The sequence below is a fragment of the Oncorhynchus nerka genome, linkage group LG8 (assembly GCF_034236695.1).
Source record: "Oncorhynchus nerka isolate Pitt River linkage group LG8, Oner_Uvic_2.0, whole genome shotgun sequence".
In the NCBI taxonomy this organism is placed as follows: Eukaryota; Metazoa; Chordata; class Actinopteri; order Salmoniformes; family Salmonidae; genus Oncorhynchus; species Oncorhynchus nerka.
In genome coordinates this window covers 63,868,510-63,896,009 of record NC_088403.1, presented here as the reverse complement: position 1 = coordinate 63,896,009, position 27,500 = coordinate 63,868,510, and the positions used below count along the sequence as shown (strand labels likewise).

Sequence of the window (27,500 nt, the reverse complement as noted above, 5' to 3'; positions counted from 1 at the left end):
ACCAGTCCTAAATAGACAATGTGCTCCAGCCGGCCAGGAAGGAATAGATATGTCTTCCCATAATGGTCTATTCTACGTTGCAGTTGGCTACTGTTAGGTGCAATATGAATATGCTGCCGTGGTAACAGTGCACGGCGGTGACCAATCAGAATACAGTATTTGGTCCACTCCTGTTCTTAATTGGTACCTACTACGATGATGAAGTGGGGGCAGAGATGGTGAAGTGGGACAGAGATGGTGAAGTGGGACAGAGATGGTGAAGTGGGGCAGAGATGGTGAAGTGGGACAGAGATGGTGAAGTGGGACAGGATTTATCTTCTGGATCTCTCTTGTTCTATTGAGGACGCCCATAAAAACATTTTTTTTATTGTGTTTGGTTGAACATTTGTCACTATTGATTTTATATCTGCCACTGAATGCTATTCCATCTCCCTTTGTAATCTAGTATAAACGACAGAATAAGGACTACCAAAAAACCAAGCTGAGGATAATGGAGATTGCCAATTATGTTGATAAGGTAAGCCAGCGTGGTGATGTGTGTGTCTCAGATACAATCCGCAGGGGGAGTAAAGAGAGCTCAATTTATGTGTCAACAAAATGGATAGTGTATCAGGGCCGGGAGAGAGAGTCTGGTTTTATAAATCACCTACTGACATATCATTAACTTACACACAGTTCTCTGATATTTCTAAGATTAATTGTCTTTCTAGTCCAATTTTGCCCTTTGTTGTGTCATCAGAATGATCAAAGTGATTGAAAATGATTTTGAACAATATAAATGTGTCTATTTAGAAATGCCCCAGTCACAATGAAAAACAAAACATATGTCTCTGTGTGACCCCATTGCCGTGAGTGTTGCCTGTTGCCGTGAGTGTTGCCCGTTGCCGTGAGTGTTGCCTGTTGCCATGAGTGTTGCCCGTTGCCGTGAGTGATATCTGTTGCCGTGAGTGATATTTGTTGCCGTGAGTGTTGCCTGTTGCCGTGAGTGATATTTGTTGCCGTGAGTGTTGCCTGTTGCCGTGAGTGATATTTGTTGCCGTGAGTGTTGCCTGTTGCCGTGAGTGATATTTGTTGCCGTGAGTGATATTTGTTGCCGTGAGTGTTGTCTGTTGCCGTGAGTGATATTTGTTGCCGTGAGTGTTGCCTGTTGCCGTGAGTGATATTTGTTGCCGTGAGTGATATCTGTTGCCGTGAGTGTTGCCTGTTGCCGTGAGTGATATTTGTTGCCGTGAGTGTTGCCTGTTGCCGTGAGTGATATTTGTTGCCGTGAGTGTTGCCTGTTGCCGTGAGTGATATTTGTTGCCGTGAGTGATATTTGTTGCCGTGAGTGTTGTCTGTTGCCGTGAGTAATATTTGTTGCCGTGAGTGTTGCCTGTTGCCGTGAGTGATATTTGTTGCCGTGAGTGATATCTGTTGCCGTGAGTGTTGCCTGTTGCCGTGAGTGATATCTGTTGCCGTGAGTGTTGCCTGTTGCCGTGAGTGATATTTGTTGCCGTGAGTGTTGCCTGTTGCCGTGAGTGATATTTGTTGCCGTGAGTGATATCTGTTGCCGTGAGTGTTGCCTGTTGCCGTGAGTGATATTTGTTGCCGTGAGTGTTGCCTGTTGCCGTGAGTGATATTTGTTGCCGTGAGTGTTGCCTGTTGCCGTGAGTGATATTTGTTGCCGTGAGTGATATCTGTTGCCGTGTGGGATATCTGTTGCCCGCGAGTGTTGCCTGTTGCCGTGAGTGATATCTGTTGCCGTGAGTGTTGCCTGTTGCCGTGAGTGTTGCCTGTTGCCGTGAGTGTTGTCTGTTGCCGTGAGTGTTGCCTGTTGCCGTGAGTGTTGCCTGTTGCCGTGAGTGATATCTGTTGCCGTGAGTGTTGCCTGTTGCCATGAGTGATATTTGTTGCCTGTTGCCGTGAGTGATATTTGTTGCCGTGAGTGTTGCCTGTTGCGGTGAGTGATATTTGTTGCCGTGAGTGATATCTGTTGCCGTGAGTGTTGCCTGTTGCCGTGAGTGATATTTGTTGCCGTGAGTGTTGCCTGTTGCCGTGAGTGTTGCCTGTTGCCGTGAGTGATATTTGTTGCCGTGAGTGATATCTGTTGCCGTGAGTTTTGCCTGTTGCCGTGAGTGATATCTGTTGCCGTGAGTGTTGCCTGTTGCCGTGAGTGTTGTCTGTTGCCGTGAGTGATATTTGTTGCCGTGAGTGTTGCCTGTTGCCGTGAGTGATATTTGTTGCCGTGAGTGTTGCCTGTTGCCGTGAGTGATATTTGTTGCCGTGAGTGATATCTGTTGCCGTGTGGGATATCTGTTGCCCGCGAGTGTTGCCTGTTGCCGTGAGTGATATCTGTTGCCGTGAGTGTTGCCTGTTGCCGTGAGTGTTGCCTGTTGCCGTGAGTGTTGTCTGTTGCCGTGAGTGTTGCCTGTTGCCGTGAGTGTTGCCTGTTGCCGTGAATGATATCTGTTGCCGTGAGTGTTGCCTGTTGCCGTGAGTATTGCCTGTTGCCGTGAGTGTTGCCTGTTGCTGTCAGTGATGCCAGGCGGTTGTGTTGTGTTGTGGTTCAGTTCTACAGGGCTCTGAACATCCGGGTGCCTCTGATTGGCCTGGAGGTATGGAAGGAGAGGGATGAGTGCATCATTACAGAGGAACCCAACACCACACTCTGGTCCTTCCTACAGTGGAGACAGAAGCTTAAGTCCCGCAAGAAGCACGACAACGCACAGCTACTGACGTTAGTAAAGATCACACACACACACACACACACACACACACACACACACAGCACAGCCATGCTCTTAACCCCACAGCAATTAAATCAAATAAAATGATTATTTGTCACATGCGCCGAATACAACAGCCCTTAACCAGCAATGCAGTTTTAAGAAAATAGAGTTAAGAAAATATTCAGTCAATAAAATAAAGTACAAAATGAAATAAAAAAGTAACACAATGAAATAAGAATAACGAGGCTATATACAGGGGGCACCGCGGGTCTATGTGAGGGGCTATATACAGGGGGCACCGCGGGTCTATGTGAGGGGCTATATACAGGGGGCACCGCGGGTCTATGTGAGGGGCTATATACAGGGGCACCGCGGGTCTATGTGAGGGGCTATATACAGGGGCACCGCAGGTCTATGTGCAGGGCAATATACAGGGGCACCGCGGGTCTATGTGAGGGGCTATATACAGGGGGCACCGCAGGTCTATGTGCAGGGCTATATACAGGGGGCACCGCGGGTCTATGTGAGGGGCTATATACAGGGGGCACCGCGGGTCTATGTGAGGGGCTATATACAGGGGGCACCGCGGGTCTATGTGAGGGGCTATATACAGGGGGCACCGCAGGTCTATGTGCAGGGCTATATACAGGGGGCACCGCGGGTCTATGTGAGGGGCTATATACAGGGGGCACCGCAGGTCTATGTGCAGGGCTATATACAGGGGGCACCGCGGGTCTATGTGAGGGGCTATATACAGTGGGCACCGCGGGTCTATGTGCAGGGCTATATACAGGCGGCACCGCGGGTCTATGTGAGGGGCTATATACAGGGGGCACCGCGGGTCTATGTGAGGGGCTATATACAGGGGGCACCGCAGGTCTATGTGCAGGGCTATATACAGGGGGCACCGCGGGTCTATGTGCAGGGCTATATACAGGGGGCACTGCTACCGGGTCTATGTGCTACAGGTTAGTTGAGGTAATTTGTACACTGGCTTGCGAAAGTATTCACTCCCCCTTGGCACATTTACTATTTTGTTGCCTTAACACCTGGAATTAAAATTGATTTTTGGTGGGGTTGTATCATTTGATTTACACACCACGCCTACCACTATGAAGATGCAATTTTATTTATTTATTGTGAAACAAACAAAAAATAAGACAAAAAAAACAGAAAACTTGAGCGTGCATAACTATTCACCCCCCCCAAAGTCAATACTTTGTAGAGCCACCTTTTGCAGCAATTACAGCTGCAAGTCTCTTGGGGTATGTCTCTATAAGCTTGGCACATCTCGCCACGGGGATTTTTGCCTATTCTTCAAGGCAAAACTGCTCCAGCTCAATTCAAGTTGAATGGGTTCAGCGGGTGTACAGCAATCTTTATGTCATACCACAGATTCTCAATTGGATTGAGGTATGGGCTTTGACTAGGCCATTCCAAGACATATAAATGTTTCCTCTTAAACCACTCGAGTGCCGCTTTAGCAGTATGCTTAGGGTCATTGTCCTGCTGGAAGGTGAACCTCCGTCCCAGTCTCAAATCTCTGGAAGACCGAAACAAGTTTCCCTCAAGAATTTTCCTGTATTTAGTGTCATCCATTATTCCTTCAATTCTGACCAGTTTCCTAGTCCCTGTCGATGGAAAAAATATGTTATTCTCGGGGTGATGAGAGGTATTGGGTTTGCGCCAGACATAGTGTTTTCCTTAATGGCCAAAAAGCTACATTTTAATCTCATCTGACCAGAGTACCTTCTTCCATATGTTTGGAGAGTCTCCCACATGCCTTTTGGTGAACACCAAATGTGTTTGTTTATTTTTTTCTTTCAGCAATGACTTTTTTCTGTCCACTCTTCTGTAAAGCCCAGCTCTGTGGAATGTACTTACATGCTTTGCAGCTCCTTCAGGGTTATCTTTGGTGTCTTTGTTGTCTCTCTGATTAATGCCCTCGTTGCCTGGTCAGTGAGTTTTGGTGGGCGGCCCTCTTTTGGCAGGTTTGTTATTTTGTGTATGTCCATTACATGAAATAAAAATACAAATCAATTTAAATTACAGGTTGTAATGCAACAAAATAGGAAAAACACCAAGGGGGATGAATACTTTTGCAAGGCACTGTGCATATAGGGTAAAGTGACGATGCATAGATAATAAACAGCGAGTAGCAGCAGTGTAAATCCCTCCCCCTGCCCAAAATTAGAACATCACAGCTCAGTTAGGTGTAATTAGAACATCACAGCTCAGTTAGGTGTAATTAGAACATCACAGCTCAGTTAGGTGTAATTAGGTGTAATTAGAACATCACAGCTCAGTTAGGTGTAATTAGAAACATCCCAGCTCAGTTAGGTGTAATTAGGTGTAATTAGGTGTAATTAGAACATCACAGCTCAGTTAGGTGTAATTAGAACATCCCAGCTCACTTAGGTGTAATTAGGTGTAATTAGAACATCACAGCTCAGTTACGTGTAATTAGGTGTAATTAGAAACATCCCAGCTCAGTTAGGTGTCATTAGGTGTAATTAGAACATCACAGCTCAGTTACGTGTAATTAGGTGTAATTAGAACATCCCAGCTCAGTTAGGTTTAATTAGGTGTAAGTAGAACATCACAGCTCAGTTAGGTTTAATTAGAACATCACAGCTCAGTTAGGTTTAATTAGAACATCGCAGCTCAGTTAGGTTTAATTAGAACATCGCAGCTCAGTTAGGTTTAATTAGAACATCGCAGCTCAGTTAGGTGTAATTAGAACATCACAGCTCAGTTAGGTGTAAGTAGAACATCACAGCTCAGTTAGGTTTAATTAGAACATCGCAGCTCAGTTAGGTTTAATTAGAACATCACAGCTCAGTTAGGTGTAATTAGAACATCACAGCTCAGTTAGGTGTAATTAGAACACCACAGCTCAGTTAGGTGTAATTAGAACATCACAGCTCAGTTAGGTTTAATTAGAACATCGCAGCTCAGTTAGGTGTAATTAGAACATCACAGCTCAGTTAGGTGTAATTAGAACATCACAGCTCAGTTAGGTGTAATTAGAACATCACAGCTCAGTTAGGTGTAATTAGAACATCACAGCTCAGTTAGGTGTAATTAGAACATCACAGCTCAGTTAGGTTTAATTAGGTGTAATTAGAACATCACAGCTCAGTTAGGTTTAATTAGAACATCACAGCTCAGTTAGGTGTAATTAGAACATCACAGCTCAGTTAGGTGTAATTAGAACATCACAGCTCAGTTAGGTGTAATTAGAACATCACAGCTCAGTTATGTGAAATCAGGTGTAATTAGAACATCACAGCTCAGTTAGGTGTAATTAGGTGTAATTAGAACATCACAGCTCAGTTAGGTGTAATTAGAACATCACAGCTCAGTTAGGTGTAATTAGGTGTAATTAGAACATCACAGCTCAGTTAGGTTTAATTAGGTGTAATTAGAACATCACAGCTCAGTTAGGTGTAATTAGAACATCCCAGCTCAGTTAGGTGTAATTAGAACATCACAGCTCAGTTAGGTGAAATCAGGTGTAATTAGAACATCCCAGCTCAGTTAGGTGTAATTAGAACATCACAGCTCAGTTAGGTGTAAATAGGTGTCATTAGAACATCACAGCTCAGTTAAGGGTAATTAGGTGTAATTAGAACATCACAGCTCAGTTAGGTGTAATTAGAACATCACAGCTCAGTTAGGTGTAATTAGAACATCACAGCTCAGTTAGGTGAAATCAGGTGTAATTAGAACATCACAGCTCAGTTAGGTGAAATCAGGTGTAATTAGAACATCCCAGCTCAGTTAGGTATAATTAGAACATCACAGCTCAGTCAGGTGTAATTAGAACATCGCAGCTCAGTTAGGTTTAATTAGGTGTAAGTAGAACATCACAGCTCAGTTAGGTGTAATTAGGTGTAATTAGAACATCACAGCTCAGTTAGGTGTAATTAGAACATCACAGCTCAGTTAGGTGTAATTAGAACATCACAGCTCAGTTAGGTGTAATTAGGTGTAATTAGAACATCACAGCTCAGTTAGGTTTAATTAGGTGTCATTAGAACATCACAGCCCAGTTAGGTGTAATTAGAACATCACAGCTCAGTTAGGTGTAATTAGAACATCACAGCTCAGTTAGGTGTAATTAGAACACCACAGCTCAGTTATGTGAAATCAGGTGTAATTAGAACATCACAGCTCAGTTAGGTGTAATTAGGTGTAATTAGAACATCCCAGCTCAGTTAGGTGTAATTAAAACATCACAGCTCAGTTAGGTGTAATTAGAACATCACAGCTCAGTTTGGTTTAATTAGGTGTAATTAGAACATCACAGCTCAGTTACGTGTAATTAGGTGTAATTAGAACATCACAGCTCAGTTAGGTGTAATTAGGTGTAATTAGAACATCACAGCTCAGTTAGGTTTAATTAGGTGTAATTAGAACATCACAGCTCAGTTAGGTGTAATTAGGTGTAATTAGAACATCACAGCTCAGTTAGGTGTAATTAGGTGTAATTAGAACATCACAGCTCAGTTAGGTGAAATCAGGTGTAATTAGAACATCACAGCTCAGTTAGGTGTAATTAGGTTTAATTAGAACATCCCAGCTCAGTTAGGTGTAATTAGAACATCACAGCTCAGTTAGGTGTAATTAGAACATCACAGCTCAGTTAGGTGTAAATAGGTGTCATTAGAACATCACAGCTCAGTTAGGTGTAATTAGGTGTAATTAGAACATCACAGCTCAGTTAGGTGTAATTAGAACATCACAGCTCAGTTAGGTGTAATTAGAACATCACAGCTCAGTTAGGTGTAATTAGAACATCACAGCTCAGTTAGGTGTAATTAGAACATCACAGCTCAGTTACGTGTAATTAGAACATCACAGCTCAGTTAGGTGTAATTAGAACATCCCAGCTCAGTTAGGTGTAATTAGAACATCCCAGCTCAGTTAGGTGTAATTAGAACATCACAGCTCAGTTAGGTGTAATTAGAACATCCCAGCTCAGTTAGGTGTAATTAGAACATCACAGCTCAGTTAGGTGAAATCGGGTGTAATTAGAACATCACAGCTCAGTTAGGTGAAATCAGGTGTAATTAGAACATCCCAGCTCAGTTAGGTGTAATTAGAACATCCCAGCTCAGTCAGGTGTAATTAGAACATCACAGCTCAGTTAGGTTTAATTAGGTGTAAGTAGAACATCACAGCTCAGTTAGGTGTAATTAGGTGTAATTAGAACATCACAGCTCAGTTAGGTGTAATTAGGTGTAAGTAGAACATCACAGCTCAGTTAGGTGTAATTAGAACATCACAGCTCAGTTAGGTTTAATTAGGTGTAATTAGAACATCACAGCTCAGTTAGGTTTAATTAGAACATCACAGCTCAGTTAGGTTTAATTAGAACATCGCAGCTCAGTTAGGTTTAATTAGAACATCGCAGCTCAGTTAGGTGTAATTAGAACATCACAGCTCTCAGTTAGGTGTAATTAGAACATCACAGCTCAGTTAGCTGTAATTAGAACATCACAGCTCAGTTAGGTTTAATTAGGTGTAATTAGAACATCACAGCTCAGTTAGGTTTAATTAGAACATCACAGCTCAGTTAGGTGTAATTAGAACATCACAGCTCAGTTAGGTGTAATTAGAACATCACAGCTCAGTTAGGTGTAATTAGAACATCACAGCTCAGTTATGTGAAATCAGGTGTAATTAGAACATCACAGCTCAGTTAGGTGTAATTAGGTGTAATTAGAACATCACAGCTCAGTTAGGTGTAATTAGAACATCACAGCTCAGTTAGGTGTAATTAGGTGTAATTAGAACATCACAGCTCAGTTAGGTTTAATTAGGTGTAATTAGAACATCACAGCTCAGTTAGGTGTAATTAGGTGTAATTAGAACATCACAGCTCAGTTAGGTGAAATTAGGTGTAATTAGAACATCCCAGCTCAGTTAGGTGTAATTAGAACATAATTCAGTTAGTGTAATTAGAACATCACAGCTCAGTTAGGTGTAATTAAACATCACAGCTAGGTGTAATTAGAACATCACAGCTCAGTTAGGTGAAATCAGGTGTAATTAGAACATCACAGCTCAGTTAGGTGTAATTAGGTGTAATTAGAACATCCCAGCTCAGTTAGGTATAATTAGAACATCACAGCTCAGTCAGGTGTAATTAGAACATCACAGCTCAGTTAGGTTTAATTAGGTGTAAGTAGAACATCACAGCTCAGTTAGGTGTAATTAGGTGTAATTAGAACATCCCATCTCAGTTAGGTGTAATTAGAACATCACAGCTCAGTTAGGTTTAATTAGGTGTAAGTAGAACATCACAGCTCAGTTAGGTGTAATTAGAACATCACAGCTCAGTTAGGTTTAATTAGGTGTAATTAGAACATCACAGCTCAGTTAGGTGTAATTAGAACATCGCAGCTCTGTTAGGTTTAATTAGAACATCGCAGCTCAGTTAGGTGTAATTAGAACATCACAGCTCAGTTAGGTGTAATTAGAACATCACAGCTCAGTTAGGTGTAATTAGAACATCACAGCTCAGTTAGGTGTAATTAGAACATCACAGCTCAGTTAGGTGTAATTAGAACATCACAGCTCAGTTAGGTGTAATTAGAACATCACAGCTCAGTTAGGTTTAATTAGGTGTAATTAGAACATCACAGCTCAGTTAACATCCCAGGTGAAATAATTAGAACATCACAGCTCAGTTAGGTGAAATCAGGTGTAATTAGAACATCCCAGCTCAGTTAGGTGTAATTAGGTGTAATTAGAACATCACAGCTCAGTTAGGTGTAATTAGAACATCCCAGGTTAGGTGTAATTAGAACATCACAGCTCAGTTAGGTTTAATTAGGTGTAATTAGAACATCACAGCTCAGTTAGGTGTCACAGCTCAGTTAGGTTTAATTAGGTGTATTAGAACATCACAGCTCAGTTAGGTGTAATTAGGTCACAGCTCAGTTAGGTTTAGAACATCACAGCTCAGTTAGTGTAATTAGAACATCACAGCTCAGTTACGTGTAATTAGAACATCACAGCTTAGTTAGGTTTAATTAGAACATCACAGCTCAGTTACGTGTAATTAGAACATCACAGCTCAGTTAGGTTTAATTAGGTGTAAGTAGAACATCACAGCTCAGTTACGTGTAATTAGAACATCACAGCTCAGTTAGGTGTAATTAGGTGTAATTAGAACATCACAGCTCAGTTAGGTGTAATTAGAACATCGCAGCTCAGTTACGTGTAATTAGAACATCACAGCTCAGTTAGGTGTAATTAGAACATCACAGCTCAGTTAGGTGTAATTAGAACATCGCAGCTCAGTTACGTGTAATTAGAACATCACAGCTCAGTTAGGTGTAATTAGAACATCGCAGCTCAGTTACATCACAGCTCAGTTAGGTTTAATTAATTAGAACATCACAGCTCAGTTAGGTGTAATTAGAACATCGCAGCTCAGTTAGGTTTAATTAGAACATCACAGCTCAGTTAGGTTTAATTAGAACATCAGTTAGGTGTAATTAGAACATCACAGCTCAGTTAGGTTTAAGTAATTAGAACATCACAGCTCAGTTAGGTTTAATTAGAACATCAGCATCACAGCTCAGTTAGGTGTAATTAGAACATCACAGCTCAGTTAGGTGTAATTAGAACACCACAGCTCAGTTAGGTGTAATTAGAACATCACAGCTCAGTTAGGTTTAATTAGAACATCGCAGCTCAGTTAGGTGTAATTAGAACATCACAGCTCAGTTAGGTGTAATTAGAACATCACAGCTCAGTTAGGTGTAATTAGAACATCACAGCTCAGTTAGGTGTAATTAGAACATCACAGCTCAGTTAGGTTTAATTAGGTGTAATTAGAACATCACAGCTCAGTTAGGTTTAATTAGAACATCACAGCTCAGTTAGGTGTAATTAGAACATCACAGCTCAGTTAGGTGTAATTAGAACATCACAGCTCAGTTAGGTGTAATTAGAACATCACAGCTCAGTTATGTGAAATCAGGTGTAATTAGAACATCACAGCTCAGTTAGGTGTAATTAGGTGTAATTAGAACATCACAGCTCAGTTAGGTAGAACATCACAGCTCAGTTAGGTGTAATTAGAACATCACAGCTCAGTTAGGTGTAATTAGGTGTAATTAGAACATCACAGCTCAGTTAGGTTTAATTAGGTGTAATTAGAACATCACAGCTCAGTTAGGTGTAATTAGAACATCCCAGCTCAGTTAGGTGTAATTAGAACATCACAGCTCAGTTAGGTGAAATCAGGTGTAATTAGAACATCCCAGCTCAGTTACATCACAGCTCAGTTAGGTGTAATTAGAACATCACAGCTCAGTTAGGTGTAAATAGGTGTCATTAGAACATCACAGCTCAGTTAGGTGTAATTAGGTGTAATTAGAACATCACAGCTCAGTTAGGTGTAATTAGAACATCACAGCTCAGTTAGGTGTAATTAGAACATCACAGCTCAGTTAGGTGAAATCAGGTGTAATTAGAACATCACAGCTCAGTTAGGTGAAATCAGGTGTAATTAGAACATCCCAGCTCAGTTAGGTATAATTAGAACATCACAGCTCAGTCAGGTGTAATTAGAACATCACAGCTCAGTTAGGTTTAATTAGGTGTAAGTAGAACATCACAGCTCAGTTAGGTGTAATTAGGTGTAATTAGAACATCCCATCTCAGTTAGGTGTAATTAGAACATCACAGCTCAGTTAGGTTTAATTAGGTGTAAGTAGAACATCACAGCTCAGTTAGGTGTAATTAGAACATCACAGCTCAGTTAGGTTTAATTAGGTGTAATTAGAACATCACAGCTCAGTTAGGTGTAATTAGAACATCGCAGCTCAGTTAGGTTTAATTAGAACATCGCAGCTCAGTTAGGTGTAATTAGAACATCACAGCTCAGTTAGGTGTAATTAGAACATCACAGCTCAGTTAGGTTTAATTAGAACATCGCAGCTCAGTTAGGTGTAATTAGAACATCACAGCTCAGTTAGGTGTAATTAGAACATCACAGCTCAGTTACGTGTAATTAGAACATCCCAGCTCAGTTACGTGTAATTAGAACATCACAGCTCAGTTAGGTGTAATTAGAACATCACAGCTCAGTTAGGTTTAATTAGGTGTAATTAGAACATCACAGCTTAGTTGGGTGAAATCAGGTGTAATTAGAACATCCCAGCTTAGTTAGGTGAAATCAGGTGTAATTAGAACATCACAGCTCAGTTAGGTGAAATCAGGTGTAATTAGAACATCCCAGCTCAGTTAGGTGTAATTAGGTGTAATTAGAACATCACAGCTCAGTTAGGTGTAATTAGGTGTAATTAGAACATCACAGCTCAGTTAGGTGTAATTAGAACATCGCAGCTCAGTTACGTGTAATTAGAACATCACAGCTCAGTTAGGTGTAATTAGAACATCACAGCTCAGTTAGGTGTAATTAGAACATCGCAGCTCAGTTACGTGTAATTAGAACATCACAGCTCAGTTAGGTGTAATTAGAACATCGCAGCTCAGTTACGTGTAATGTGAACATCACAGCTCAGTTAGGTTTAATTAGGCGTAATTAGAACATCACAGCTCAGTTAGGTGTAATTAGAACATCGCAGCTCAGTTAGGTTTAATTAGAACATCGCAGCTCAGTTAGGTTTAATTAGAACATCGCAGCTCAGTTAGGTGTAATTAGAACATCACAGCTCAGTTAGGTGTAAGTAGAACATCACAGCTCAGTTAGGTTTAATTAGAACATCGCAGCTCAGTTAGGTGTAAGTAGAACATCACAGCTCAGTTAGGTTTAATTAGAACATCACAGCTCAGTTAGGTTTAATTAGAACATCACAGCTCAGTTAGGTGTAATTAGAACATCACAGCTCAGTTAGGTGTAATTAGAACATCACAGCTCAGTTAGGTGTAATTAGAACATCACAGCTCAGTTATGTGAAATCAGGTGTAATTAGAACATCACAGCTCAGTTAGGTGTAATTAGGTGTAATTAGAACATCACAGCTCAGTTAGGTGTAATTAGAACATCACAGCTCAGTTAGGTGTAATTAGAACATCACAGCTCAGTTAGGTGTAATTAGGTGTAATTAGAACATCACAGCTCAGTTAGGTTTAATTAGGTGTAATTAGAACATCACAGCTCAGTTAGGTGTAATTAGAACATCCCAGCTCAGTTAGGTGTAATTAGAACATCACAGCTCAGTTAGGTGAAATCAGGTGTAATTAGAACATCCCAGCTCAGTTAGGTGTAATTAGAACATCACAGCTCAGTTAGGTGTAATTAGAACATCACAGCTCAGTTAGGTGTAAATAGGTGTCATTAGAACATCACAGCTCAGTTAGGTGTAATTAGGTGTAATTAGAACATCACAGCTCAGTTAGGTGTAATTAGAACATCACAGCTCAGTTAGGTGTAATTAGAACATCACAGCTCAGTTAGGTGAAATCAGGTGTAATTAGAACATCACAGCTCAGTTAGGTGAAATCAGGTGTAATTAGAACATCCCAGCTCAGTTAGGTATAATTAGAACATCACAGCTCAGTCAGGTGTAATTAGAACATCACAGCTCAGTTAGGTTTAATTAGGTGTAAGTAGAACATCACAGCTCAGTTAGGTGTAATTAGGTGTAATTAGAACATCCCATCTCAGTTAGGTGTAATTAGAACATCACAGCTCAGTTAGGTTTAATTAGGTGTAAGTAGAACATCACAGCTCAGTTAGGTGTAATTAGAACATCACAGCTCAGTTAGGTTTAATTAGGTGTAATTAGAACATCACAGCTCAGTTAGGTTTAATTAGAACATCGCAGCTCAGTTAGGTGTAATTAGAACATCACAGCTCAGTTAGGTGTAATTAGAACATCACAGCTCAGTTAGGTTTAATTAGAACATCGCAGCTCAGTTAGGTGTAATTAGAACATCACAGCTCAGTTAGGTGTAATTAGAACATCACAGCTCAGTTACGTGTAATTAGAACATCCCAGCTCAGTTACGTGTAATTAGAACATCACAGCTCAGTTAGGTGTAATTAGAACATCACAGCTCAGTTAGGTTTAATTAGGTGTAATTAGAACATCACAGCTTAGTTGGGTGAAATCAGGTGTAATTAGAACATCCCAGCTTAGTTAGGTGAAATCAGGTGTAATTAGAACATCACAGCTCAGTTAGGTGAAATCAGGTGTAATTAGAACATCCCAGCTCAGTTAGGTGTAATTAGGTGTAATTAGAACATCACAGCTCAGTTAGGTGTAATTAGAACATCCCAGCTCAGTTAGGTGTAATTAGAACATCACAGCTCAGTTAGGTTTAATTAGGTGTAAGTAGAACATCACAGCTCAGTTACGTGTAATTAGAACATCACAGCTCAGTTACGTGTAATTAGAACATCACAGCTCAGTTAGGTTTAATTAGGTGTAAGTAGAACATCACAGCTCAGTTACGTGTAATTAGAACATCACAGCTCAGTTACGTGTAATTAGAACATCACAGCTTAGTTAGGTTTAATTAGAACATCGCAGCTCAGTTAGGTTTAATTAGAACATCGCAGCTCAGTTAGGTTTAATTAGAACATCGCAGCTCAGTTAGGTGTAATTAGAACATCACAGCTCAGTTAGGTGTAATTAGAACATCACAGCTCAGTTACGTGTAATTAGAACATCACAGCTCAGTTAGGTTTAATTAGGTGTAAGTAGAACATCACAGCTCAGTTACGTGTAATTAGAACATCACAGCTCAGTTAGGTGTAATTAGGTGTAATTAGAACATCACAGCTCAGTTAGGTTAATTAGAACATTGCAGCTCAGTTACGTGCTCAGTTAGGTGTAATTAGAACATCACAGCTCAGTTAGGTGTAATTAGAACATCGCAGCTCAGTTACGTGTAATTAGAACATCACAGCTCAGTTAGGTGTAATTAGAACATCGCAGCTCAGTTACGTGTAATGTGAACATCACAGCTCAGTTAGGTTTAATTAGGTGTAATTAGAACATCACAGCTCAGTTAGGTGTAATTAGAACATCGCAGCTCAGTTAGGTGTAATTAGAACATCACAGCTCAGTTAGGTGTAATTAGAACATCGCAGCTCAGTTAGGTGTAATTAGAACATCACAGCTCAGTTAGGTTTAATTAGAACATCACAGCTCAGTTAGGTGTAATTAGAACATCACAGCTCAGTTAGGTGTAATTAGAACATCACAGCTCAGTTAGGTGTAATTAGAACATCACAGCTCAGTTAGGTTTAATTAGAACATCACAGCTCAGTTATGTGTAATTAGAACATCACAGCTCAGTTACGTGTAATTAGGTGTAATTAGAACATCACAGCTCAGTTACGTGTAATTAGAACATCACAGCTCAGTTAGGTGAAATCAGGTGTAATTAGAACATCACAGCTCAGTTAGGTGTAATTAGAACATCACAGCTCAGTTACGTGTAATTAGAACATCACAGCTCAGTGAGTCTGCCAAACACACGCACGCACGCACACACACTCACACACACACAACATAGCACAGCTTGACTGCTAAACACACACACACACACACACACACACACACACACACACACACACACACACACACACACTCACACACACACACACGGCACAGCTTGACTGCCAAACACACAGTCATCCGTAAACAGTAAATTGGAGGCCTTTTCGCTGGAGGTAATTAGTTTCCAGATAGCACCTGGCTAGTGGTTCTAATTTTAAGGAGCAGCTTTTTTTGATTTGTTTCGGGAATCTTAAGTGACAACAAGCTCCGAGAGACGTCATTGCATAGCCCCCCTGAGGCGCTCTGAGAAAGGTCTCAGAGAAGGATGTCATCCTGCCACTACTAGACTGTTCTCTGTAATTAAAGTGCATCGTCCCAGATCCCTCCGTGCCCGAGCACTTTCCATACTGAACTGAGAGAGAGAAAAAAAATGAAGGTGAAGTGATTTTTTTCTTCTTTTTCTTCATTTCCCGCTGACAGGGGAGTGATATTTAAAGGGACCACCATAGGGATGGCACCGCTGGAGGGGATGTGTAGTCTGGAGAACTCTGGAGGCATTAATGTGGTGAGTTGGATGGCACCGCTGGAGGGGATGTGTAGTCTGGAGAACTCTGGAGGCATTAATGTGGTGAGTTGGATGGCACCGCTGGAGGGGATGTGTAGTCTGGAGAACTCTGGAGGCATTAATGTGGTGAGTTGGATGGCACCGCTGGAGGGTATGTGTAGTCTGGAGAACTCTGGAGGCATTAATGTGGTGAGTTGGATGGCACCGCTGGAGGGGATGTGTAGTCTGGAGAACTCTGGAGGCATTAATGTGGTGAGTTGGATGGCACCGCTGGAGGGGAACTGGAGAACTCTGGAGGCATTAATGTGGTGAGTTGGATGGCACCGCTGGAGGGTATGTGTAGTCTGGAGAACTCTGGAGGCATTAATGTGGTGAGTTGGATGGCACCGCTGGAGGGGATGTGTAGTCTGGAGAACTCTGGAGGCATTCATGTGGTGAGTTGGGTGGCTAGGGTGGAGGAGACATGTGTGTGTGTGTGTGTGTGTGTGTGTGTGTGTGTGTGTGTGTGTGTGTGTGTGTGTGTGTATGTGTATGTGTGTATGCGCGTGTGTATGGCTCTTCACATTATGTATAGTGTGTGTGTGTATGTCTCCATACCTGTGTGTTTCTGTGGGCCAGAGAAATCGATAGCTCTTCCACACTTGATTAGCCTCTAATAGGCTCTACTAGTTCAGTTCTCCGAGGTAGTGGGGGGTAGTGTGATCCTAACATGACAGTAGGTATATATATATATATATATATCCACGACCCACCTAGACACAACAGAGAAATGGAAAAGTTTACACTGGTTCCTTGTGATGTCCCACTCTGACATCCTCACAATGCAGTTTAAATTTAAACCGTTTTACTAAGGTAAGGGGTCAGGTTAGGGTTAAGGGTTAGGGGTTAAGGGTTAGGGGTTAAGGGTTAGAGTTAAGGGTTAAGGGTTAGGGGTTAAGGGTTAAGGGTTAGAGTTTAGGGGGTATGGACGTCCCAAGGAATCCCAGATAGCCACTAGCCAAAGAGAAAAGGCACGGGAGAGGTCTTGGTTTGTCGGGTGTCAGGAGCAGCGTGACCTCAATGGGTTAGGTCATCCTAGTTCTTTGACACAGACCGACCCCCCCTAAATGAGTGATTAGTATTCTTTGCCGTTCAGCTGGACTCTGAATAGATTTACATTTCCCTCGTTGTACAACAGTTTATCACCAACCACATGACATCAGACAGTAGACCAGGTAGAACCAGCATGTGCGGGGCTATATACAGGTGGCACCGCGGGTCTATGTGAGGGGCTATATACAGGGGGCACCGCGGGTCTATGTGTTGGTCCGTTTCAGTGAATTGTAAGATAGTCTGAAAGGGAAAGATTTGTGAAATCTTTTTAAAGCTGTTTAATTGAGACTAGGTGTTTTTGCTGTTAATGCTTAATCCCATACAAATGAGTCCTTTTGCTAATGTGGTCCACTCAGGACCATTCGGATTTACCCATCGGAGCTGCCGCCACCATGGCCCACGAAATCGGACATAATTTTGGGATGAGCCACGACCACGAGGGCTGCTGTGTGGAGGCGACTGCGGAGCAAGGGGGCTGCGTGATGGCTGCTGCCACCGGGTAAGAATGAACAGGTTTTTAGATCCAACATGGCTACCAGAGATCCAAAATGGTCACCTAGACATCCAAGATGGCCGCCGCTCTAAATAACACACTCTGAAACTGAACATGATGGCAACTGTTCACAATGGTATTCTGCATTGTGGATCTTTGTAATGTTTGCCCTCTTTTCGCCAATAGGCATCCATTTCCCCGGGTGTTCAGCCGCTGCAGTAAGCTGGACCTGGACAACTACTTCCAGAAGGGAGGAGGGATGTGCCTCTTCAACATGCCCGACATGAAGGACCTGGTCGGGGGCAAGAGGTGCGGCAACGGCTTTGTGGAGGACGGAGAAGAGTGCGACTGCGGAGAGCCAGAGGTGAGACAAGCCTGCCGCTCTAGTAGCCGTTAGGATCCCTCACCTCAGACACGCCGAGCGACTTATCGTCGCTTATGTTTGATATTGTGTCTGTCAATCGTCCAGAATCTTTTGAGTCGGTAAAACATTTTTTAAATATATTTTTTTTTAAGAGGTGTTTAAAACGTTTGTTGTTTAAAACCTCTTTGGCTTAATTTGTGAGGAAGTGTGAATTTAAAACAGGGAGAGGTTAATTTCTAGCTGACAGAAATGCTGATGATGAGTCGGCGTCTGGCAGTGAGTCGGCGTCGGCAGATACCGCAGCCGTCTGACAAGAAGCCACCTGTTTTGACACAGAACCAGAATGCTCGCTTCATGGTGTCGTCTTTTAGTATCCTGTCGCTTCAGAAGAATTGACGTTATTACGCATTGCCACACACGCAGACAAACGTATGCTTGGCAAAAAAAACAACTGTTTTTATTTCCAACCTTGTCAATCATATCCCAACTTTCCCATTTCTCAGCTCTTTCAAGGAACTTTTTAAAATGATTTTGCTATGGAAAGTACGCTATGAAAACGGTCTAGTACTGGAAGTCACCTTGACGCATTCTAACTGGAACACTGATTTACTCTAAACACCACAGGGGGTCTGTCTGGGAGGTTGATGTAGTGTTTCTTTTCCTCTGTGTAGTCTCTCTCTCTCCCTGATCCATTCTCTCCCTGCGGTATAATTGCCGTTTCTCATCCTTCAACTCCCACGTCGAGTTTAGAATATCTGTGGCTCGACGGCGGTAGGGAACGCCATGGCAACGGGGAAGAGATGTCATTTTCATCTCTGTATGACAGCGTTCTGTGCGGTTGGATGTCTTTTTTCCACTTCCTCCATCTCCAAAACTTTGACGTGTCGATCAGTGCTGTCACCCCACGCCACAACTGGAGACAGAGTCAAAGAGCAGAGGAGTTGGGATGTGAACCGAATGTGTGTGTGTTTGTGTGGGCACAAGGTCGTGCCTCATTGATTTGGCTAAACGTGGTAACTGTGTGTGTGTGTGTGTGTGTGTGTGTGTGTGTGTGTGTGTGTGTGTGTGTGTGTGTGTTTTTATCTATAGGAGTGCAGTAATGACTGCTGCAACGCCAACAACTGCAGTCTGAAGGCAGAGGCTCAGTGCGCCCACGGGGTGTGTTGCGAGGGCTGTAAGGTATGAAACACACACACACACAAGGGCTGTAAGGTATGAAACACACACACACACAAGGGCTGTAAGGTATGAAACACACACACACGAGGGCTGTAAGGTATAAAACACACACACACACAAGGGCTGTAAGGTATGAAACACACACACACAAGGGCTGTAAGGTATGAAACACACACACACACAAGGGCTGTAAGGTATGAAACACACACACACACAAGGGCTGTAAGGTATGAAACACACACACACACACAAGGGCTGTAAGGTATGAAACACACACACACGAGGGCTGTAAGGTATGAAACACACACACACACACGAGGGCTGTAAGGTATAAAACACACACACACACAAGGGCTGTAAGGTATGAAACACACACACACGAGGGCTGTAAGGTATGAAACACACACACACACACACACAAGGGCTGTAAGGTATGAAACACACACACACACACAAGGGCTGTAAGGTATGAAACACACACACACACAAGGGCTGTAAGGTATGAAACACACACAAGGGCTGTAAGGTATGAAACACACACACACAAGGGCAGTAAGGTATGAAACACACACACACACACACACACAAGGGCTGTAAGGTATGAACCACACACACACGAGGGCTGTATAAGGTATGAAACACACACACACACACACAAGGGCTGTAAGGTATGAATCACACACACAAGGGCTGTAAGGTATGAAACACACACACACACGACGGCTGTAAGGTATAAAACACACACACAAGGGCTGTAAGGTATAAAACACACACACACAAGGGCTGTAAGGTATGAAACACACACACACACACAAGGGCTGTAAGGTATGAAACACACACACAAGGGCTGTAAGGTATGAAACACACACACACACACACACGAGGGCTGTAAGGTATAAAACACACACAAGGGCTGAAAGGTATGAAACACACACACACGAGGGCTGTAAAGGTATGAAACACACACACACAAGGGCTGAAAGGTATGAAACACACACACACGAGGGCTGTAAAGGTATGAAACACACACACACAAGGGCTGAAAGGTATGAAACACACACACACGAGGGCTGTAAAGGTATGAAACACACACAAGGGCTGAAAGGTATGAAACACACACAATCTCACACATGGGCGGATGTAATCTCACTTAAAGCACTTACAATATCCTCTACTTCTCCTGTCTGATCAATAACCTCTCTGATCAATAACCTCTCTGATCAATAACCTCTACTTCTCCTGTCTGATCAATAACCTCTACTTCTCCTGTCTGATCAATAACCTCTACTTCTCCTGTCTGATCAATAACCTCTCTGATCAATAACCTCTACTTCTCCTGTCTGATCAATATCCTCTACTTCTCCTGTCTGATCAATAACCTCTACTTCTCCTGTCTGATCAATGACCTCTACTTCTTCTGTCTGATCAATGACCTCTACTTCTTCCTTCTGATCAATAAGCTCTAATTCTCCTGTCTGATCAATAACCTCTAATTCTCCTCTCTGATCAATAACCTCTACTTCTCCTCTCTGATCAATGACCTCTACTTCACCTGTCTGATCAATAACCTCTACTTCACCTGTCTGATCAATAACCTCTAATTCTCATATCTGATCAATAACATCTAATTCTCCTGTCTGATCAATAACCCCTACTTCTGTCTGATCAATAACCTCTACTTCTCCTGTCTGATCAATGACCTCTACTTCTGTCTGATCAATAACCTCTACTTCACCTGTCTGATCAATAACCTCTACTTCACCTGTCTGATCAATAACCTCTACTTCTCCTCTCTGATCAATAATATATACTTCTCTCTGATCAATATGCCCCTCTGATCAATAATTATGTATCGTCTCAAGTTTAAACTTTCCTGTTTTTTGTTTCATGTTAATGAGGATAACAACTTATTCTGTGAGTCTTTTTAAAAGTAGAACAAAGATTTTTTATCTCCTTAGGATGATCATAACCCTTATCTCTATGTATTTATGTGATTGAATAATTTATTTAAATCCCTCTGTAGTTAATCATGTACTGAATGGTCTTTAAAGCAAGTACGTCATACTGAATCCCCCCCTCCTCTCTCCTTGGTTTTGCCCTCCTCTCCCCCAGCTGAAGCAGGCAGGTACCATGTGTCGTGGTCCTGCGGGAGCGTGCGACCTGCCAGAGTACTGCACTGGTGGCTCTCCCTACTGTCCGTCCAACGTTTACCTGCTGGATGGCTCCTCCTGCCAGTATGGTCACGCCTACTGCTACAACGGCATGTGTCTGACCCACGAACAGCAGTGTCTGCAGCTGTGGGGTTACGGTAGGGATGGACGGCCCCTATATAACCATACTGGTATTTTACACACCAGAATAGAGACGGCCTCTATATAACCATGTAAACATACTGGTACGTTACACACCAGAATAGAGACGGCCTCTATATAACCATCCTGGTACGTTACACACCAGAATAGAGACGGCCTCTATATAACCATACTGGTACGTTACACACCAGAATAGAGACGGCCATATAACCACCCAGAATAGAGACGGCCTCTATATAACCATACTGGTCCATTACACACCAGAATAGAGACGGCCTCTATATAACCATACTGGTACATTACACACCAGAATAGAGACGGCCTCTATATAACCATACTGGTACGTTACACACCAGAATAGAGACGGCCTCTATATAACCATACTGGTACGTTACACACCAGAATAGAGACGGCCTCTATATAACCATACTGGTACGTTACACACCAGAATAGAGACGGCCTCTATATAACCATGTAAACATACTGGTACATTACACACCAGAATAGAGACGGCCTCTATATAACCATACTGGTACGTTACACACCAGAATAGAGACGGCCTCTATATAACCATGTAAACATACTGGTACGTTACACACCAGAATAGAGACGGCCTCTATATAACCATGTAAACATACTGGTACATTACACACCAGAATAGAGACGGCCTCTATATAACCATACTGGTACGTTACACACCAGAATAGAGACGGCCTATATAACCATAAACATGGTACGTTACACACCAGAATAGAGACGGCCTCTATATAACCATGTAAACATACTGGTACGTTACACACCAGAATAGAGACGGCCTCTATATAACCATACTGGTACATTACACACCAGAATAGAGACGGCCTCTATATAACCATACTGTAAACATACTGGTACTGTTACACACCAGAATAGAGACGGCCTCTATATAACCATGTAAACCATACTGGTACTTTACACACCAGAATAGAGACGGCCTCTATATAACCATACTGGTACACACCAGAATAGAGACGGACTCTTATAACCATACTGGTACACACACCAGAATAGAGACGGCCTCTATATAACCATGTAAACCATACTGGTATGTTACACACCAGAATAGAGACGGCCTCTATATAACCATACTGGTACTTAACACATACTGGTACGTTACACACCAGAATAGAGACGGCCTCTATATAACCATACTGGTACGTTACACACCAGAATAGAGACGGCCTCTATATAACCATACTGGTAATGTTACACACCAGAATAGAGACGGCCTCTATATAACCATACTGTACACACCAGAATTATATAACCATACTGGCACCACCAGAATAGAGACGGCCTCTATATAACCATACTGGTACGTTACACACCAGAATAGAGACGGCCTCTATATAACCATGTAGACATACTGGTACGTTACACACCAGAATAGAGACGGCCTCTATATAACCATACTGGTACGTTACACATAACCATACTGGTATTAGAATAGACGGCCTCTATATAACCATACTGGTGCGTTACACACCAGAATAGAGACGGCCTTATAACCATACTGGTACACACCAGAATAGAGACGGCCTCTATATAACCATACTGGTACGTTACACACCAGAATAGAGACGGCCTCTATATAACCATACTGGTACTTTACACACCAGAATAGAGACCATACTGGTACTTTTTACACACCAGAATATATAACCATACTGGTACTTTACACCAGAATAGAGACGGCCTCTATATAACCATACTGGTACGTTACACACAGAATAGAGACGGCCTCTATATAACCATACTGGTACTGGTACGTTACACACCAGAATAGAGACGGCCTCTATATAACCATACTGGTACGTTACACAGAATAGAGACGGCCTCTATATAACCATACTGGTACGTTACACCAGAATAGAGACGGCCTCTATATAACCATACTGGTACGTCTACCATACTGGTACCAGAATAGAGACGGCCTCTATATAACCATACTGGTACGTTACACACCAGAATAGAGACGGCCTCTATATAACCATACTGGTACGTTACACACCAGAATAGAGACGGCCTCTATATAACCATGTAGACATACTGGTACGTTACACACCAGAATAGAGACGGCCTCTATATAACCATGTAGACATACTGGTACGTTACACACCAGAATAGAGACGGCCTCTATATAACCATGTAGACATACTGGTACGTTACACACCAGAATAGAGACGGCCTCTATATAACCATACTGGTACGTTACACACCAGAATAGAGACGGCCTCTATATAACCATACTGGTACGTTACACACCAGAATAGAGACGGTCCTCTATATAACCATGTAAACATACTGGTACGTTACACACCAGAATAGAGACGGCCTCTATATAACCATACTGGTACGTTACACACCAGAATAGAGACGGCCTCTATATAACCATACTGGTACGTTACACACCAGAATAGAGACGGTCCTCTTTTACACTGCACACATAAGCACAGTAATAAAATCGGAGGTTTTTGCAGATGCTTTCATCCAAGACGATATACAGTCATGGCTGGGTATGGAAGCTCCCGGGAATACGAACCCACTGGCTTGGCGTTGCTCCGCCAACCCGAGCTACTGGGATATATTGGAACTTGGACAGTTGTACCATCCAATCAGAAACCTCAGTATTATCTCGTTAACGGTTGGTACTCGGCTAACTAATTTCACAATGAATTACTTTGGTCGTGAAATTGGCACTTCTGCTCGTGAAATATAGTACTGCGCCCGTCTTAGCCTGTAGCCTATGCACCCACTGCATTAGCACACACACACACACACACACACACACACACACACACACACACACACACACACTGCACTACCACACACATACCCATCCTCTGTACACACAGACCTAGAGAGTACCACAGACCTAGAGAGTACCACAGACCTAGAGAATACCACAGACCTAGAGAGTACCACAGACCTAGAGAGTACCACAGACCTAGAGAGTACACACAGACCTAGAGAGTACACACAGACCTAGAGAGTACCACAGACCTAGAGAGTACCACAGACCTAGAGAGTACCACAGACCTACACAGACCTAGAGAATACCACAGACCTAGAGAGTACCACAGACCTAGAGAGTACCACAGACCTAGAGAGTACACACAGACCTAGAGAGTACACACAGACCTAGAGAGTACACACAGACCTAGAGAGTACCACAGACCTAGAGAGTACCACAGACCTAGAGAGTACCACAGACCTAGAGAGTACACACAGACCTAGAGAGTACCACAGACCTAGAGAGTACCACAGACCTAGAGAGTACCACAGACCTAGAGAGTACCACAGACCTGGAGAGTACCACAGACCTAGAGAGTACACACAGACCTAGAGACCTAGTACCACAGACCTAGAGAGAGACCTACCACACAGACCTAGAGAGTACCACAGACCTAGAGAGTACCACAGACCTAGAGAGTACCACAGACCTAGAGAGTACCACAGACCTGGAGAGTACCACAGACCTAGAGAGTACACACAGACCTAGAGAGTACCACAGACCTAGAGAGTACCACAGACCTAGAGAGTACACACAGACCTAGAGTACACACAGACCTGGAGAGTACCAGACCTAGAGAGTACCACAGACCTAGAGAGTACCACAGACCTAGAGAGTACCACAGACCTAGAGAGTACACACAGACCTAGAGAGTACCACAGACCTAGAGAGTACCACAGACCTAGAGAGTACACACAGACCTAGAGAGTACACACAGACCTAGAGAGTACCACAGACCTAGAGAGTACCACAGACCTAGAGAGTGAGTACACACAGACCTAGAGAGTACACACAGACCTAGAGAGTACACACAGACCTAGAGAGTACACACAGACCTAGAGAGCTTTTGTCACGTACCATAGTTACATTTTAGCATTTAGAAACTCCAGATAGTCATTAGAATAGCCACCTTTTTAAACAGTATTAACATAATTGATGATAAGGACCTCAACCTTTCTCTCTCTCTCTGTCTCTCTCTCCCTCCCCCCTCTCTCTCTCCCTCCCCCCCCCCCCCCTCTCTCTCTCTCTCTCTCTCTCTCTCTCTCTCTCTCTCTCTCTCTCTCCCCCTTTGTCCCCTTTGTCTCTCTCCCTTTGTCTCTCTCTCTCTCTCTCTCTCCCCCTTTGTCCCCTTTGTCTCTCTCCCTTTGACTCTCTCTCTCTCTCTCTCTCTCTCTCTCTCTCTCTCTCTCTCCATCTGCATCATGGGTAGTGATGTATCGGCTTTCCTCCTCACGTACAGAACACAGATCACCATGACGATCTACACCTTTAAAATACATTAGCATAGAACGTTGGGTAACATGTATTACAGCATTAGTCAGCCATCGCAGTTCAAAGCTTTATAAAAAGAGTATTTTCTTCATTAGTCCCACTGTTAATAGGGATTCCCAAAACAGTGTGCATATCAGTAGTCAAGTTTTTAATATAATATAGATATAATATAGATATAATATAGATATAATATAGATATAATATAGATATAATATAGATATAAATAATAATATAGATATAATATAGATATAATATAGATATAATATAGATATAATATAGATATAAATAATAATATAGATATAATATAATATAGATATAATATAATATAGATATAATATAGATATAATATAATATAGATATAATATAGATATAATATAATATAGATATAATATAGATATAATATAATATAGATATAATATAATATAGATATAATATAGATATAATATAATATAGATATAATATAATATAATATAATATATATATATAATATAGATATAATATAGATATATAAGATATAATATAGATATAATATAATATAGATATAATATAGATATAATATAATATAAATATAATATAGATATAATATAGATATAATATAGATATAATATAGATATAAATAATAATATAGATATAATATAGATATAATATAGATATAATATAGATATAAATAATAATATAAATAATAATATAGATATAATATAGATATAATATAGATATAATATAGATATAAATAATAATATAGATATAATATAGATATAATATAGATATAATATAGATATAATATAGATATAAATAATAATATAGATATAATATAGATATAATATAGATATAATATAGATATAATATAGATATAAATAATATAAATAATAATATAATATAGATATAATATAGATATAATATAGATATAATATAGATATAATATAGATATAATATAGATATAATAATATAATAATATAGATATAATATAATATAATATAGATATAATATAGATATAATATAGATATAAATAATAATATAGATATAATATAGATATATAGATATAAATAATAATATAGATATAATATAGATATAATATAGATATAAATAATAATATAGATATAATATAGATATAATATAGATATAAATAATAATATAGATATAATATAGATATAAATAATAATATAGATATAATATAGATATAAATAATAATATAGATATAATATAGATATAAATAATAATATAGATATAATATAGATATAATATAGATATAATATAGATATAATATAGATATAATATAGATATAATATAGATATAATATAGATATAAATAATAATATAGATATAATATAGATATAATATAGATATAATATAGATATAATATAATATAGATATAATATAGATATAATATAGATATAAATAATATATATAGATATAATATAGATATAATATAGATATAATATAGATATAAATAATATATAGATATAATATAGATATAATATAGATATAATATAGATATAATATAGATATAATATAGATATAATATAGATATAATATAGATATAATATAGATATAAATAATAATATAGATATAATATAGATATAATATAGATATAAATAATAATATAGATATAATATAGATATAATATAGATATAATATAGATATAATATAGATATAATATAGATATAATATAGATATAAATAATAATATAGATATAATATAGATATAATATAGATATAATATAGATATAATATAGATATAATATAGATATAAATAATAATATAGATATAATATAGATATAATATAGATATAATATAGATATAATATAGATATAATATAGATATAATATAGATATAAATAGATATAATATAGATATAATATATATATAATATAGATATAAATAATAATATAGATATAATATAGATATAATATAGATATAATATAGATATAATATAGATAATATATATAATATAGATATAATATAGATATAA

General features: G+C 40.4%; 1 protein-coding gene across 1 annotated transcript in view; it reads left to right on the top strand.

The window, feature by feature from the left end:
* adam19a (ADAM metallopeptidase domain 19a) overlaps window positions 1-27,500 on the top strand; it is a 258,822-nt gene that overhangs the window by 204,542 nt on the left and 26,780 nt on the right. The window contains exons 8-14 of the mRNA XM_065021977.1: window positions 446-517; window positions 2,550-2,716; window positions 15,686-16,022; window positions 17,219-17,361; window positions 17,542-17,719; window positions 18,809-18,898; window positions 21,011-21,206. Coding sequence (XP_064878049.1) covers window positions 446-517; window positions 2,550-2,716; window positions 15,686-16,022; window positions 17,219-17,361; window positions 17,542-17,719; window positions 18,809-18,898; window positions 21,011-21,206 — 1,183 coding nt within the window. The remainder of the gene's footprint in view (window positions 1-445; window positions 518-2,549; window positions 2,717-15,685; window positions 16,023-17,218; window positions 17,362-17,541; window positions 17,720-18,808; window positions 18,899-21,010; window positions 21,207-27,500) is intronic.